Source organism: Watersipora subatra, chromosome 6 (assembly GCF_963576615.1).
Source record: "Watersipora subatra chromosome 6, tzWatSuba1.1, whole genome shotgun sequence".
Lineage (NCBI taxonomy): Eukaryota > Metazoa > Bryozoa > Gymnolaemata > Cheilostomatida > Watersiporidae > Watersipora > Watersipora subatra.
Genome location: NC_088713.1, coordinates 2351423 through 2369298, shown reverse-complemented (window position 1 = coordinate 2369298; position 17876 = coordinate 2351423). Strand labels below are relative to the sequence as shown.

General features: G+C 36.0%; 1 protein-coding gene across 2 annotated transcripts in view; it reads left to right on the top strand.

The window, feature by feature from the left end:
• The first annotated feature begins 2972 nt into the window (after positions 1-2972).
• LOC137398460 (uncharacterized) overlaps positions 2973-17876 on the top strand; it is a 30796-nt gene continuing 15892 nt past the window's right edge. Inside the window, exons 1-4 of one of the 2 annotated variants that reach the window (XM_068084574.1) lie at positions 2973-3032; positions 9425-9543; positions 11786-12144; positions 15754-16051. In XM_068084574.1, the coding sequence (XP_067940675.1) occupies positions 3004-3032; positions 9425-9543; positions 11786-12144; positions 15754-16051 (805 nt within the window). In that variant the 5' untranslated portion in view covers positions 2973-3003. Of the gene's footprint in view, positions 3033-9424; positions 9544-11785; positions 12145-15750; positions 16052-17876 lie in introns of both variants that reach the window. The other variant, XM_068084573.1, reaches the window with a different exon arrangement.

The window sequence follows — 17876 nt, the reverse complement described above, 5'->3', positions numbered from 1 at the left end:
TAAGAAAAGTGATTTCCTGAAGAGAATTAGGCTATAATATATATCTGATAACCTTTACTATAATAAGAGCCATGTTTGTCCGTCTGTCAGAAACCACTATTTGAGATGAGGAAAATATTACAATGTACTGAATTCCTACTTGTACTAACAATATTGCTAGTATTTGTAGTGATTCACAGCCTTACATAACCAACTGTCTTAGATATCAAATATAGAATATAAACTGTGGTAGAACAATGAGTTGGAAGCAAACAGGAAGTACCTTATTGCCAATATCTATATATGCATATCATAGTAACTCCGCAGTGCATTTGTATAAATGCTAGCTGCGCTACCCGGCGTTGCCCGGGTAATAGAAAAGTCTTTTGACAGAAAATTGATTTGTATTTAACATATAACAACATTTCCCATTCTAACTTTCAAACTACATATCATTAGAAAAGTGTTTTGTCTTATAAACAATGCGAAGTAGTGAGAGTCTTGCTATTAGCAAGTTTAAAAATGTGAGCGAACAGCTTCTCATGATGTTATGCTATGACCCGCGTCATACGCAAAGTCTTTGGGTGTTTGCTCTCATATAATGACTTATATTGGCAAGCTAGCAATTCAATCTTTGTAGTCTAGTGGGTAGGGCATTGGTCTGGCGAGATCAAATCTTCTTCAGTATGGAATCTTTATTCCAAGATTTTAAAATCTACAGCTGGACAATCAAACCTACGGATACACATACGACCAACTTTGAGAAATATACAGATATACAAATACTAAACTATTAATGATAATACAATAACATACTGCATGCATTTGGGTTGCGACAATTTTGACTTACCTGTTAACAAGTTACAAACCAGCCCCACAAGCATATCCAAAATAACATTTAACATACCCCCATTTTATCATTGCTTACGAAGTAAGTATAACTATAGGTAAATATAAATAAGTATAAGTAAGTGTCACTAACAATAGTAGTGAATTAGTATCTAGTGCACAAGGGATGAATACACTCGGTTGCGCTTGTGGTAGAGAAAGACTGCATCTGTGTGTCACTCAGTTTTAGTGATGCGCCATCTTGGTTCTGCCTCCTGGTTCTCGCTCTCATGTTTGTTTGGTTTTTTAAAGCTTCATCATTTTTAAATTTCTTCTAATGGTAATACTTCGTAAAAAATTCCTTTTGGTTGTGTATGTTCTCGCTTTCTTGGCTAATCGATTTTTTTTAAATTTTGCCTTTCATTATGGCTCAAAGTGCCAGGCAGATTCTTCTAATAGTAATGCATCAAAGAAGAAAAAGGTCAGCTTCATGGAAGTGAAACAAGATATTAATAAGAGTATAGAGTTATTTACATGGTAAGTCCCGACTTACACTAAAATTTGGATTGTTGCTCCTTAAAGGTTGACTTGCAACAAAATTCACATTACAGTTATTTGGTATCAAAAGGTTCACCATGTCTTACTATGCTGTGTTGTAGGTGCAAAATATGTGGAAATGTGATTACAAGCTTTTAAAAGCTCAAAAACGAACACTTAATTGCAGACCATCACAAAAACGCTGTAGATTAGAATCCACAAATTGCTCATGTTTTTGCATAAAACATCCAAGAAAATGCATTTTATGAAACTGTATAAAAGCCAGTAAACATATAGCACTAAAAGAAGTACAGCACATTAAAAATGTTTACAACCAAGTTTTTATGTCAAACTAAATGAATAAATTTACAATGAACAAAAAACTGATTTCATTGTTACTTCACCTTAGAACAGAAGTGTAAGCTCAACAGCACTTAGGTTTAATGGTAAAGTGGGAATACTTCCATTTGAAATACTGTACACAACACAGCGTACTTTAACTCATAATAAATATAGTTTAATTAAATTTATATAGACTTCCATTTGGCATTTCATTTTTACTAGTTTTTCTCTTACCAAATGATAATGTTTTAAAAATTTATTATGTCGTATTCTAAAAATTACATCAAATGATGAGACAAGTAGTTGCTAAAACCTTACCTTGTATGTATGTCAAAAATGTAAGCCTTGTCAAGAAGTTCACATGTAGAAAGAATAAAAAATTAAGGTTGACTGCATCTTTAACAACGGTTTAGGCTTTTCAGGAAAATGAATAGATAGAAAAACAGGCCAACAATATTTACTATGATAAAAGCCAAGTCAATCCGAAACCACGGATGGAAATAGAGAAAAGAGATCAAATTGAATATGATTTGATCTCTAGAGTCTAGACTTTCAGCATTGTAGAGTGACACGCTGACAACTGCGCTAGCCATCCACTTACTATAGCACTGCAGAATTGTTGTACGTACAGTTATTACACTTGACAACCTCTTGGGACTCGAGACTGCCAGGGAACTAGTATATCATAAATAATGCAGAAGTTATCCTATCTTGTTTAGGGCTAAGCGAGCCATAATGAACACGCTCTAGGAAATAACAAACTCTGGAATCATTGCTGTCATTGCTGCTTCTAATTGATGCTGCCAATGCTGCCACAGAGTGTAATGCTCTTTCTCTATCATGCGCTTGCTCTATTGTCCTCTACGCTCACCAAGTTTGCTACTATTCATGAAGAGCAAACCACTCCCTTTTTACCTTACATAATATGTATGACAAGTTTTAGCAGACACTCTCATCCATGAACTTTTTACAACACTACGAAATGCTTAGAGTATTTCAACATTAACCTATTTAAAATATAATATTCTACGAACGCATCGAGTAATATGGAACCTAGCTTGCCGTGCTGTTTTGTCATAAATGTCAGAACGTTGCACTGACTAGATCAAAGATGATGGATGAACGGGCGATTGAGTTTTGCTAATACTGAAAGCAGTAGTGATGTGTAAAAATGCTTTTATATGCATGTACACTTCAAAGAATGGAATATAAGCAGCTAACAAAGCGGTCTATTAATAACACAATTGTGCGTAAACATGGGCATCTGCCTAGTGCTGTCATGCGCTTAGTGCTAGTAGCAGTAGGTTGGGAGTGGTTATGGCTGCCTGCCGCTGGCATTCAATCAGGTAAGTAGCTTCACTATCTACCTAGTTTAGTAAGATTAAGTGAACTTCTGTAAGCATGTGTGTTGATAGATAAAAGGGAACCTGCAAAAAGTGTCAGATACTTGTCAAGGTTGTAGAGTGAGGCTTAGAGGGAAACAGTACAGCCTACTGTATTTAGTAGCATAAAGACATGCCTATTAGTTTGAAGCCTGGCTGTATGTTACTTTTTAATGACCTCAAGCTAAATATAGTCGAATGTAAATGATGATTCTATAAACATTTTTAAAGCATTAACTTTAGCCTTAGAGTCTACTGTGAGCAAAATGATATACAGCCCCCCAAGGATAGCAAACGGCTATCGTAAGGGCAGGGTTTAATGATGGAGCTCTGTCAGGATTGTGCTAGCCTGGACTTCGGAGCAAACACAACTCTCGCCGGGCGGTCGTGTTGCCTTGTTAGGTTTTGGAAAACACTACTCGCTGTTATCGTTTCATTAGCTCATTCAGTCAGTAGACCCTGCGACTCACAATAGCAAACCTTGAATTTCTACAATGTAGGGGTGATACCGAATCAAAATAATGGATCCATGCAAAATAAAACATTTCAAATTAGCTACTTTTAGCAATTTTAAAATTGGTAAAGTCGTAGTATATGCTTAAAGTTGAATATAATTTACCCGAAATTACTCGAACAACGGCCTTTTTTTCTAGTTTTTGATTAATATTTTGCCACCCCTAATATAAAATGAAAAAGTCTTTCATCATTTTCACATTGTTTTACCTGGCCAATAAAATGGGACAGTAGGCAAAGCTGTGCAGTGTAGTTTTCATACTCAAAATCTAAATACAAAACCAAATTTGGGCTATTTTACGATTGTGACTATTAATATCACAAATGCTTGCGAATGGCAACTGACTGATCATAATGGTGACAATATTAGAATACCATATTTATTTGACAACAACATTAATTCAACAGATAAGTAAAATAACCACTATAGTTCATAATATTTGTAAATTTACAAGGCTTTATTCAGCATATTTGTTTGTTCGGGTGCCGTGTTCGGGTTCATCCTAACAGAGCTCCATCATTAAACCCCGCCCATATGAGAGCCGTCGGCTATCCTTGGGTGGCTGTATATCATTGCTTTAGCCTTAGAGTCTACTGCGAGCAAAACCAGACTGTGCCATGAGCGTAGGCGCAGTACTGAATATCCTTCTAGTTGCTGGAAAACTCAACTGTTTGATAAGTTACAGCTCAAACACCTAGTTATTCACCCCAAATACTAAATTTTATGTGCATGATTGAGGTGGAAAGAATACTCACATTATCAGGGTATAGGCCTACCAGAGAAATGAGTACGATAATGGGCCTCTGCACTGTGCACAACAAGGGATCGAGTTGTGTTTATTATGAGCAGCAGGAAATATCCGTGACCTTTTTGTTTAGTGCAGATAGACTAATATATTCTAATCCAATGACACGCATTTGTCATCTGCAGCCATTTCATGACAAAATCCAATAGTAGTTCATTATGTCTAGTTCCTCTGACCTTTCAGGAAATACTGAGGTCAGCAGGAATGTTCGACTGAAGTCTAATTATTTGACACGCAAAAAATCACTAGAAAACTTCTTGTACGTTGTAGGCCATCTTGCGACAGTCTATGTTGAACACCTGCTTACAGTTAATAGACCTTTTTTGGGAACCAGCTTACATTTGACAGATCTTGTAGAGTACTGCTTACATTTAACAGACCTTCTGGAGTATCTGTTCTCTATTGGCAGACTTTCATAAGCACATTTGAACATTTGACATACTATTTTGAGTGCCTGTTTACATTTGACAACTATGTGACATGGCCAAAACTAGTAGTAATAGACTGCATGAAACAGTATTCCTCTCCAATGCTAGAAAAAATAGTTCCAAAAAACTCAGTTACACAAAACAATAAGCATTTTTTCTATATGTATGAGAACATAATAGCTCAGGCAAGGTACTCTTCAGAACAGTAAAGCTTTCCTAAAGTGAGAAGCCTTTATTTTCTCTAAAGAAAATCTCAAGAGTCAGACAGAACAGAAGCAAGAACTCAAAGTGAGTTCAAAGTGAATACATGAGAAAAGTTATGATGTTGTCATTTATCATGTTATGTAGAGTAACCTTAAATTTTGACTTGAAACAAAATTTGCATTACAGTTATTTGGTATCAAAAGATTCACCATGTTTTACTCTGTTGTGTTGTAGGTGCAAAATATGTGAAAAGGCCATTACAAGATCTTAAAAGCTAAAAAACGAACAGAAAATTGCAGCCACACGAGACCGCCGTAGTTTGGTTTCTCTTTCCAAAACGGCTAAAATGTGATGTAGTTGTGAGAGATGGTTTCTGTTTACACTTTCTTGCAACCTTATTCGTCGAAATATTTTCACAAATATACTTCACGCATTCAATAAAACCATGCTGATTGTTCTTGCGCGTCTATTTCATTATCATTGTAATGCTGTCACTTTGAGAACTGATGTCTCAAAACATAACCTAAAAATCAGTTTAATTTTTTAACCTTAGCTCGAGGGGGTGCATATCATCCTTTGATAAACATGAGGAGCCTGTTGGTCACCTGAAATAGTCAAAAATTGCTACAGAAACTGTTCACGCCATTTAGCGGAAAATATGGGTTACCTGATCAGGCAATGCTAGTTTCTTATGTTAGATAAGATCTTTCCGGTAGAACCCGGAGTATATGTCAGAAAACTAGTGCTACGAGATGTTTTATAATGAGCCTTTCAATCAAAACAATAACCACGACAAGTTGAGTACGTTATCGAAATAAAGAGATTCCAACCTACGACCGTTTTCGTCATGGCTGTGAATAACTGTTCGTACATGAGCTTTTAAGAGCTTGTAATCACATTTCCACATATGTGGCACCTACAACGCAGCAGAGTAATACATGGTGAACCATTTGATACCAAATAACTGTAATGTGAATTTTGTTTCAATTCAACCTTTAAGAATCTTAGAACTTAGTCTGAAAACGCTATAATAAAGTAAATGTCAATTATAACCGGATTAGTTCGTGTTGCCTATATCAGAATTCGTCACAAGGAAGTGAATGCAACGAATCATCTATCACAAAAGACCTGATCAATAAAACTAGCACATCATATCGATCCGTCAAAAGAGTCCTATAACTTAGTTCCTAAAGTAACAAAGCTGCTGCAGTATACACCCTTATATAAATGATTGTAAATATGTTGAATGGAATTTACATAAAATGTTTGCATTGTAGGGGTGTCTACTGTACCAGCTTTCTTTCAAGAAGAGAGCTGACCAACCAACTATGTTTTCTTTGGTCCTCCTTCAATCTAGAAGGTTCTTTTTGAATTTTAGCTTGTTCATATGTCAAGTATGTTAAAACTTACTGGATTAACTAAATTAAGTTAAAATGGTTACAAATGCTCGACATCAGTGTTCACTTCTTCAGACAATAAGTTTTATTATTAAACGCCTCTTCCCACAATCATGCAGCAGATTATATTTCAGCTCATGGAATAAAAATTGTGCTATTCATAGAATGGGTTCATAGACTGTGGTACCTTGTGGAAAACATGTTGTAATATATGACTATTGATTACCACAATATAAATTGCTGATATATATATATATATAAAAAATTGTTGCCTCACCCCGGATATTTCGTATGGGTGGTAAATTCTGCTCTAACTCGGGTCTCCTACCAGAGACCTGGGAGTTTGAGCACTCGCCTCAAGATCTTAGCTGTTCCTAATAGCGCACTTTTCTGCAACTCACCTGAGTTGATTGTTGTTGGTATTTGGGCAAGCCACATTTTATGCGCCGGTGTTATTGCGCCCAGTGCCCCAATGACTACTGGGATTACAGTTGTTCTTACATTCCAGCATTTTTCAATCTCTTCTCCAAGAGGGAGATATTTCTCTACCTTTTCTTTTTCTTTGCTGGCTATATTGTAGTCATTGGGTACTGCTATATCTATTATAGTAGCTCTCTTGTTCTCCTTGTCTACCACCACTATATCTGGTTGCTTTGCTAGGACATGCTTGTCAGTTTGGATGTAGAAGTCCCAGAGGATCTTAGTGCGGTCATTTTCATTGACCTTACCAGGAGCTTCCCATCAGTGTTGTGGTTTATTAAGGCCATACTCATCACATAGACTTCTATACACAACACCTGCGAAATGATTATGCCGCTCAGTGTATGCGTTTCCTGCTAGCTGCTTGCATCCACTGATGATGTGTTGGATGGTCTCAGGTGCATCTTTGCACAGTCTGCATCTAGGATTGTCTCTAGTGTGATAGATTTTCGTTTGGAGTTGCCTTGTTGGAAGCACTTGCTCCTGGGCTGCCATGATTAGCGACTCTGTATTGGCCGTTAGGTTTCCTTTGTTCAGCCACATATATGTCTGGTGAAGATCGCCAACCTTAGATATTTGTTGGTGGTAAGCACCATGAAGAGGTTTCGTGTGCCAGTCAATTTCCTCATCATCAGGGCGTGGGTCCGTTGTAAGAGCAGCCGATTGAAATTTAGCTAGCAACTTATCTGAAATGGCCATGGAGGCTGCATATGCTTTGATGTTTTGCTCCTCCTCTTTCACTGTCTGCTGTACATTTTTGAGCCCCCTACCGCCATCTTTCCTATCAAGATACAATCTAGTAGTATCAGATTTTGGGTGAAGTGCTCCATGCATGGTCAGCAGTTTACGAGTTGCTATATCTGTTTCTTTGATGGCTTCCTCAGTCCACTTTATTATGCCTGCTGGATATCTTATTACTGGCAGTGCGTAGGTATTTATTGCCATGACTTGGTTCTTGGCATTGAGCTGGCTCCGTAAGACCTGCTGAAGGCGTTTCTTGTATTCGGTAATGGCTTTGTGACGTACCTCGGTTTCGTGGTTGATGTTGCTTTGCATAATCCCCAAGTACTTGTACACTTCTTCTATATCTTTGATGGTACCATTTGGCATTCTTAGGCCATCTGTGAGCATAGAATGGTCTTTCTTAGGAATTAGCATTTCTTAGAATATATATATATATATATTGAAAAATTGAAAAATGGAGATTGAAAAATGCTGGGATGTAAGAACAACTGTAATCCCAGTAGTCATTGGGGCACTGGGCACAATAACACCAGCGCATAAAAAGTGGCTTGCCCAAATACCAACAGCAATCAACTCAGGTGAGTTGCAGAAAAGTGCGCTACTGAGAACAATTAAGATCTTGAGGCGAGTGCTCAAACTCCCAGGTCTCTGGTAGGAGACCCGAGTTAGAGCAGAAACTACCACCCATACGGGTTAATCGGGGTGAGGAAACAATTTATATATATATATATATAAATTGTTTCCTCACCCCGATTAACCCGTATGGGTCAAGGCTGAAACAACCATAGCGATATAATTACATAGATGAACAAGCTTCGTGATCAGTAAGCTCTCAGAAAACTTCTTAGTTTCATCGGAAGCAAGCGATATACACAAAGAGATAATTGGCTGTGATTCACTTATGCTGTACACTATTCATGCAGTACAACTTGAAACAGACTGTCATTCTGAAGGAATCTAAACTAAAATAACTTTATTTTAATAAGAATTTGTCGCAGTTGATTGCTGCTAAAGTTTGAAATTAACTAAAAATACATCTTTCAGCAAATTAAAAGTTAAAATGAAATATTTTAATTTAAATTTGGAGCCTCAGAATAAATCGCTTCAAAAATTTTAATGCGCTTTGATAAGAATTTTTATGAAAAGATACCTACAGTAGCTGCTTTAGTCTAGAATATAGCCATTTGCAGCAAGTACTAAGAAGGATACGGGCTATAACTCTCCTTTTTTGTATAACACCTGTAGGTACTAAGGCTATTGTAAATATCAAAGACTACAATAACGGCAGAAGGACTCTTGAAAGTTGACTTTCTACCGATCCTGTCTTCATATTAACCTTCGTAGGACATCTCACAGGTTCATACAATTGACCTTACCATGATTGTTTAGCTTTATTTAGCCTAAGATCACGTGATGCAGGATAGCTGCTAGGCTACACTTATGCATATATGCATAGACAGAAGCAGTAACTTAGATCTACGTCATAAATAAAGCAAATCAGAGAACACTCTACTTTTTAGAGGAATAAGACAAACAGCCTTTTAATTTAGCAAATACCATGCTGTTTTTGTGTAGTTAAATCTCCCTTACTCAAATAGCTCACCTACTCATACTTCCGTAATCTGTATAAAATTTATTGACTGATTTCTAGTGCATGGATGATATTACTCTGGCTACGCTCATACTTTTTAATACTTTGTGTAGTACTGACTCAACTATTGCAGAGTTGCTCACCCTTGAATAGATGGACGTTATAGAGATGAAACTTTATAAACCTTTTACAGGCATTGCAGAAAAAGGGCTAGCTTTGTTGTGTTTCTGTTTCTGGTAACCAGTATACTGCTCTCCAAGTACTCTCCGGCAGCTGTCATTCTCACCAACTTTAGTCATCACAGTGCAATTGGTGAGTGGTGACAACTCGAAGTTGTCCTATTTTTGCATTGAACACTAAAACACTGTTATTGATGGTTGTTCTCTTATACTTGAAAAGGTTTAACAAATCTTTCATGGTGCCTTAGAAATTTTGGTGTACCTTTTTAGAAGGGCTGACAACTCCTAAGTTTAACTAAAGTGGTTCTACACTAGTGATATGTTGAGTGACTAACACACTAAAAAGTAGCAGCGTTAATTTTTCAGATAGTGTGTAATTTTTTAGCAGAGTTTTAGCAGCATAGACATTGAAATTATGATTTAATCCATGAAAGACTTATCTCTTTTATTAATAAATACAAATTAGAAAGATGGATTTGATTGCAAAGTTAACTCTATTTCTTTTCATAATATATCATGTTTTATTATATCATATTATAAATCATTATAGTGTACAATGCTATATTATACTACATTAGATGATACTTTATTACACTATATCTATAAATCTCAAGGTTTGTCTGTCGTTCGTCTGTCCAGTTATAACGATAAAATATTAGCAACAAAAAATCACCTTTGTACTTGATTTGAACTTTTTTTTATGACCACCGCAACGCCGGACATTCACCTAGTTATATAATAAACATTGAAATATTCTTTAAAGTTTATTATAGAAATGAGACATTTTTTTAATTACAATATATCTGCTAACAGATAAGTGTCAGATCTTTGGGAAAAAATATATAGGAATTAAGATTAGGTTTTTAGATGGAGAGATTCTTGCTGAAGGAGGTGTGAAACAAAATTCTAGTAACTTTATAATGAATAGCTTCTCTATTTCCAGATTTATGCTAATATATGTAATAGATGTTGTAACTACAAGTCTGCTCACTGTGCAATGTGCTGTTGAAATGTGGTCAACACTATCCTTCGTTTTTTCATGACGTCATTCTATCGTTGTCTGCCATCTTTATGGACAACTTTTTTAAAAACACAAAGCTTCTACAATTAATTATTGCAAACAATGCTTTTGTTTGCCAATTTTTTATTTTAGTGTCAAAACAACACCAAAAAGTTCTATCAATCAAGAGAATGACAATTGTTTTCTACAAAGATGGCGGCTTTTTCATGGACGAGCGCATGTGCAAACAGGGTGATGATGTAAAAAAAACAATGGATACTTCATATATGCACGCATGGCCAAAAATTTAAGTTTTCATATTTTGAGTGCCGCTAAATTTAAAATATTTTATGATCTGTTTTTGTAGTATTTAATAAATTTTGATAAAACAACCCACAAAAATTTTCTAAAATTAAAATTGGGTTTTTAAAGTTATTACCACAAGCAGACGTATTTGCTCGGATAAAAATACATCTTGAGGTTCTAATTTTAATTCTTTCAATTTATTATTTTTATAAAAATACAACAAACAAATAAACAAAACAAGGATATAGAAAGACACAATTTATCTCTGATTGTAGGCTAATTATTGTGAGGCTTTGGTAGGTGGCCGATCAACTCAGTTGATTAAATGTAATTCTAATAAGCTGAATGTAATGGATTTGTATTGGTCAAAGTTTTAATCATCGAAGTCTGAAATCATATTTAGCGTCGCTATTACTTACACACCGTTTTTTGACCCTAACATCCAATAGGGATGATGACTACAAAATCATTTTAGATCTAAAAATTGGAGAAGTATTGAAAAAAATCACAGGCAAAATTTTATACTGGCTATTCAATTAAAGTTCATTTATATAGAGGAAAAAAAACAGACAAGTGAAGACAAATTATATTACATTATTATCTATATGCATATAATATACAGATAACAATATACAATAAACGCTCTTATAACGTATGCCTCGTATAACATAAATTCATGATAACGTAAAAATTACGCCGAGTTTTGGCTTTGTACTATGTAAAAATTTCATATGACGTAAGGTGTCAAGTAGAGGCAACTTCTCAAATTCAATTTGAATGGTAAAATATCTCACCGCACTTGCGAAATTTTTTATAGTGGAATATATTTTTGTTTTGCTTTATTGTAGAAGTATAAAACAATTTTTAATGGTTTTACTTTGCATAATAGATTTTGCTGTCTAGAAAAAATGAACCAGTTGTTGTAAATGAACGTTGACGTGGATTGCTACAGCTTTGTTACCATCTGAAAAGAATCAACCTTTGAGACAAAATGAAACTGCGGTAACTCATAGTTATTAATGTGTCAGCGGACAGCCATAAATCTGTCAGAGACTTTTATTCTTTGCAGAGTTTTACAATAGACTAGTCAGCTCTGACACAGTTCTAACTATCTCAGATGAGAAAGAGTCGAGAGAAAATTCTGCTAGCCAGACCTCTGCCAGCAGAGAAACGGTATACAACTCTAACAAATCTACTGAGGATGAAAAGACAGAGAAGGTGGAAGGACCTGAGGAAAAGAAAGGAGGGGTTGGCACAGACTATCAGAATGATTACGAACAGGAAAGAGATGACTTGGCAGCTATAGAAAAAGATGAGGAAATAGGGCTAGGAGCTAATACAGATGGTGAGGAGCATGAGCTAGGCGCTGACTCAGATGAAGAGGAGTTGGAAGCCATCGCCCAAGACAGCAATGACAAAAAATATGTGGTGAGTTGTGTTAGCAGTTACGTATTTATGTAACCAAAGAAGGACAGCTGCTTCAAAATCTTTCCTCAAACACCAAAGAAAAGATTAGTAGTCAAATCCCTGCTTTGACGCCAAATTAAAAAGCAGTGGTTAAATACCACTTCTGACAGGCACTTCAATATGACCAGACTCTCTCATCCGCTATACCAGTTCCAGTGTGCCAAACAGGCGGACAAACAGACTGACAGACAAACAGACAGACTTATGTGTTCTTAGTAAAGAATTAATGTCTGCTCTCTGCAACTGAGGTTGCCTCTAGTCATCAAGATTCTCTTGCTACTGGGCTCAGTCATAACTAAGGTTACAGAACCATCACTGTGTGACAGCCTCTGATTAAAGTCTTGCAAGCCAGCAGATATACTAGACTTTTGAAAGGTCGTCAACAACATCACGCCACTTTTTTTAGTGTAGTTTCCAATCAAGTTGGCATACTCTGAATAAAATATATGATGCCATTAGTCGGCGTCAACGCTTCATATAATCACACTGCCTCATAATAAACGTTCTAGATTACTCATAAATCATACTGGCTCAAGAACATTCTAGAACATTCTTTAATCCCACTGCCTCAAAAACATCCCACTACATTCCTAAATCACACTGTTTCGAGAACATTCTATAACATTCCCAAAACACACAGCCTCAGGAACATTTTACACCACACTGTCTCAAAAATGTTCTAGAAAATTCCAAAATTGCACCGCTTCAAAAACATTCTATAATATTCCTATACCACACTGTCTCAATAACGTTCTAGAACATTCTTTAATCACACTGCCTCAAGAACATTCCATGAAATTCCTAAATCACACTGTCTCAAGAACGTTCTAGAACATTCCTTAATCACACCGCCTCTAGAACATTCCATGACATTCCTAAATCACACTGTCTCAAGAAAATTCTAGAAGATTCCTAAATCACACTGTTTGAGAACATTCTACAACATGCCTAAATCACACAGCCTCAAGAACATTTTACATCCCACTGTCTCAAGAATGTTCTAGAAAATTCCAAAATCGCACTGCTTTAAGAACATTCTATAATATTCCTATATCACACTGTCTCAAGAACGTTCTAGAACATTCCTTAATCACACCGCCTCTAGAACATTCCATGACATTCCTAAATCACACTGTCTCAAGAAAATTCTAGAAGATTCCTAAATCACACTGTTTGAGAACATTCTACAACATGCCTAAATCACACAGCCTCAAGAACATTTTACATCCCACTGTCTCAAGAATGTTCTAGAAAATTCCAAAATCGCACTGCTTTAAGAACATTCTATAATATTCCTATATCACACTGTCTCAAGAACGTTCTAGAACATTCCTTAATCACACCGCCTCTAGAACATTCCATGACATTCCTAAATCACACTGTCTCAAGAAAATTCTAGAAGATTCCTAAATCACACTGTTTGAGAACATTCTACAACATGCCTAAATCACACAGCCTCAAGAACATTTTACATCTCACTGTCTCAAGAATGTTCTAGAAAATTCCATAATTGCGCTGCTTCAAGAAAATTCTACAATATTCCTATATCACACTGTCTCAAGAGCGTTCTAGAAAATTCCAAAATCGCACTGCTTTAAGAACATTCTATAATATTCCTATATCACACTGTCTCAAGAACGTTCTAGAACATTCCTAAAGAGCACTGCCTCAAGAACTGTCCAGAAAATTCCCAAATACTGGTTGTTCTGGCTGATGTTGCTTTTAACCCAACCTGTGGTGTGCTTAACAGGAGCTTTGATTAACTTTGAAATACCACAATACGCAGTACATGTTCAGTGGTCTGTTTCTCAACTTAACTTAAGCACCTCCTTTGGATCTTTTAATCTTTCTTAAAAAGGAGAGACTAGAAGCATTGCTCTAGCCATCATCATAGCAATGCTATTATCTGGTAACACTTGGAAGAGTAGCTTTGGTTATGTATTCTTCGTGTTCATATGCAATATGAATAGATAGTAAAACTGGCAGGTCTAAACAAAACACATGTTTAAATAAAAAAAATAAGCTAGTGCGTATTCTGTTTATATATAAGAAAATTGTTGCCACGCAGCTGTTAACCCAAGTGGTTGGTAATACTCGCCTCAAGATCCTATCTGCTTTCGATCGGGGTTTTTTGCACCTTATTTGTGTTTATTCTTGCTGGTATTCGGGCAAGCCACCTTTGATGTGAAAATCTTTTTGCACCTGATGCTCCAATGACTACTGGAATTACAGTTGTTCTTACATGCTAGCACTTTTCGTTCTCCCCTCCGAGCAGGAAAAATGGTTTCAATATCTCCTTTTGTTTCTGGCTATGTTATAGTCAATGAGAACTGGCAGTATCTGTTATATTAGCTTCCTTGCTCTCCTTATCCATCACCACGATATCTGGCTGGTTTGCAATGATGTACTTCTCAGTGTATTAGTAGAAGTATGATGTGTATCTACCCAGACGTACAGTAAGAAGCATTCCAAAGATTAAAAATGCGCAGTTTTCAAGCAGCTAGAGTGTCCATATGAGCTAACTTACAGTTAACTTACAGATAACTTACAGTTATTTTGAGTTGTTATCCTTCCTGGGTGTCAAGAGAGTCCATATTTTTGCAAATATATTTGCCAATTATATATATAGGCCTATATATTTGCAGCTTTCATCTTTTCACTTCCTAGGCTGCAATTTTGTGAGAAATTTTAAAATCGGTTTAAATAAAAAGCCAGACATTTCTAGAATTTTTTATTGCTTGTTAAGAAATTCGTGTGCTGATCTCATCATAAGCAAAGGTTTGATTTTGGCATGAAGAATATGGTTAATTTAGCCGATTCTATGACGCAGCAGATTTCATAGCCCAAATTCAAGTATCACCAATTAGTATTATTGATATTCCATTGTTACTATAAAGCACCGTATTGAGTGTAGTGGATTACTAGAAACTTACTGTATTACTGTGATTCTGACTCTCAGTGTGCAAGTAAACTAACTGATTATTTGACTAAATGTGAGAGCGTCTCCCTGAATTTCAGAGAACTCTAATCCGCAAAGTACAAGCTTGATAGGGATTAATTGTCACTTCAGAACTTTCAATTCGTTCACTAATCAACATCTGACCCTCCATTCTGTATACATTAAGAGTTCTCAGTGCGTTTCTATGTTTATGCAGCAATTTGATCCATAAAATAGAGTTTAATCTGCAAATATTTCTTTGATGATTTTCCCATGGTTAAACAGACTGCGTCCTGTTTCAAGATTAAACCATGTTAAGAAACTAGTTTGACACTCTACTACAAATTCTATGCCAATTTATTTTATTATGTGTTTTGTAACAGCCTTTACACAAAATGTGCAATAAAACTACTTCTTTCCTTTTCATTAAGAAGACAAATCCTTTGTCAAAGGAGTTAACTAAACATGTTTGTCTGTATAACCTCTATAAGAGTCTCGCTGGCGTACAAATATTGTATTTATAGACAAGTCTAACATAATAATTTAAAGATAATGTTAACATTCCATAATTGCCTGGATGTTTTGGAATATGGTGCACTTACACTTTAAATATTAAAATTTCCATTTAGCAGAAAAATGTGGAGCTAGAGAAATACTACAACGACTCACTTCTTACCTTTTGTGAGCTTGCGCAGACGGAGGAACCACAAGAGACAGTGACCAATCATAGTCTGACCCTTGAAGAGTGTCGAACCAAATGTAGTTCAGCCCAAACAATTTACGCTTTGTTATCGCGAGGAAAGTGCAGGTGCTCACAGCTCCATAAATTCAAGCCGTTTCTCAACCTTGAGTTATGCAATGCAACCTGTAAGAAGGGGGATGAAGCATGTAATGTCACAAAAAAGCCTCACCGCATCATCATGAGAACAGGTTTAAATTCCTAACCTAGTATCAAGCTTGTAGCAAGTACTTGAGTAGGTTGAGTGTACTTGCGGGTATTTTGTTTTTCAGTAGGTAAGTTCTATTCTTAAGTTCTATTGACAGCCATGTAAGGGTAACGGGGCACAGTGGGCCGTTTTTGACCTTACTCAAGATTTCCGTGCTCATAGTCGATCAACTAAGTTTAAATTGATAGGAAAGCAAAAAGAATATGTTCTCTAACATATCTGAAAGCCTTCTGGCTCTATGCCAAGCCTTGTAAAAAATATTACGTGTTACATAAGATAAAAATTTTCGACCACTGTGCCCCATGGTTGGGGTACAGTGGTCCATAGCATGGGGCACACTGGACATCCCTTATATTCCATCATAATGTTCGCACATCAAAGTGATTTTAATGTGATTATTTATCTTTGTGAGTAATATGAAATTCTATTTATTATTTACTGGATAACAAGCAAACGTGTGACAAGAAAAATCAATGTATTTAGCTAAATTTCACTCTCTGTGTCTTTTCAAGTACCTGCTTATTCAATCTTCTCCAGCACATTCGTTCTCGTTCCATCTGGGAGGATAGCTACAATGATTTTGTTTAGCATAGGCCCGTGCTAACTTTCTTAGTTGTTTCTCTGTCAGCCCTCGATGATGCCTTAAAACTGTGAGCAGGTATTCTTTCAGTAATAGTTCTTGATGAACTGTAAAAAATGTTCTATTTGCTTCTTTTTGGAAAAGGACTCAACATTATTTATTCCTTTGTCTTTTGCCTTATTTACATAACGAGTCATGATAATTCTCAAGATCTTCAGGTTCTCAGCGACCCTGTGCGCTTCTAGGCCTTCCTCAAGCACCATCTTTATGGCAGTCCTAATTTCAGCAGCAGGGGTTCAATTTTTCTCATGGCCATCAGCCATTTTCTTATATGTACGCACCATCTCTCTCTCTTTTTTCAATAGCAGTATCAATCTTGATGCTTTTATTTAAAAAAAAAATATATAAACAAATGCCTTTTAAAACCTGTCTCAAATATGAGGGAAAGTAAGTTTGAGCAACTAAACTTAGTGGATTGAGGAGATTATTATTGGTACAAATTGTGCTGGAGATCTGAGGGGAAAGCGTTTCAAAGTTAGCCTATTTGTATTTTGGCTTAAAATTGCCTTTTTAGTACCCTGGCTTTGGTGTAAGAGCATTGAGAATAAAGCGGGGTATAGTGGACCATGTTCACTGTGCCCCACTTCAAATTGTTCACTGTGCCATAATCATACCATGTGAGAAAAATTGAGCTGAAATTTTCACAGCTTCCATCCATAGTTTATGTTGAATATTGAAAAAAGAAGAGAACATTTATGCCTATCTTTGTTCACATTAAGAAATACATACCTATGACGGTGTAATGTATATGCTCATTTTTAGCTTGCATGTCATACATTACTTTTACCACGAAAAATTACATTTTACTCACCTGAGATTTTCCTCTTTTAGCTATTTATTACCAAATAATAAAAGTAAACCCCTGCCATCATTTCCTATGAACTATAACTGGTGTGAAAACACTCAACTAATTGTATCTTTGAAAAAAGAGGGGTGTTCACTGTGCCCCTATGTCCACTGTGCCCCTGTTACCCCTACTCGCCTCTTTGTTTCATAAACCCTATTTTTAAACTTTTAGAAGGCAGACTGCAGTTTCTTTTTGTTTAAATATAATCTTGCTTTACCTTCTAATATGTTTCCTATTGAAATTTAAAAAATGTTTTAGTCTAATTTCACTTTTCTAGCAACGGTTTTTTCTCAGTCCTTCTTTTACTTTTGTTTAATTTTA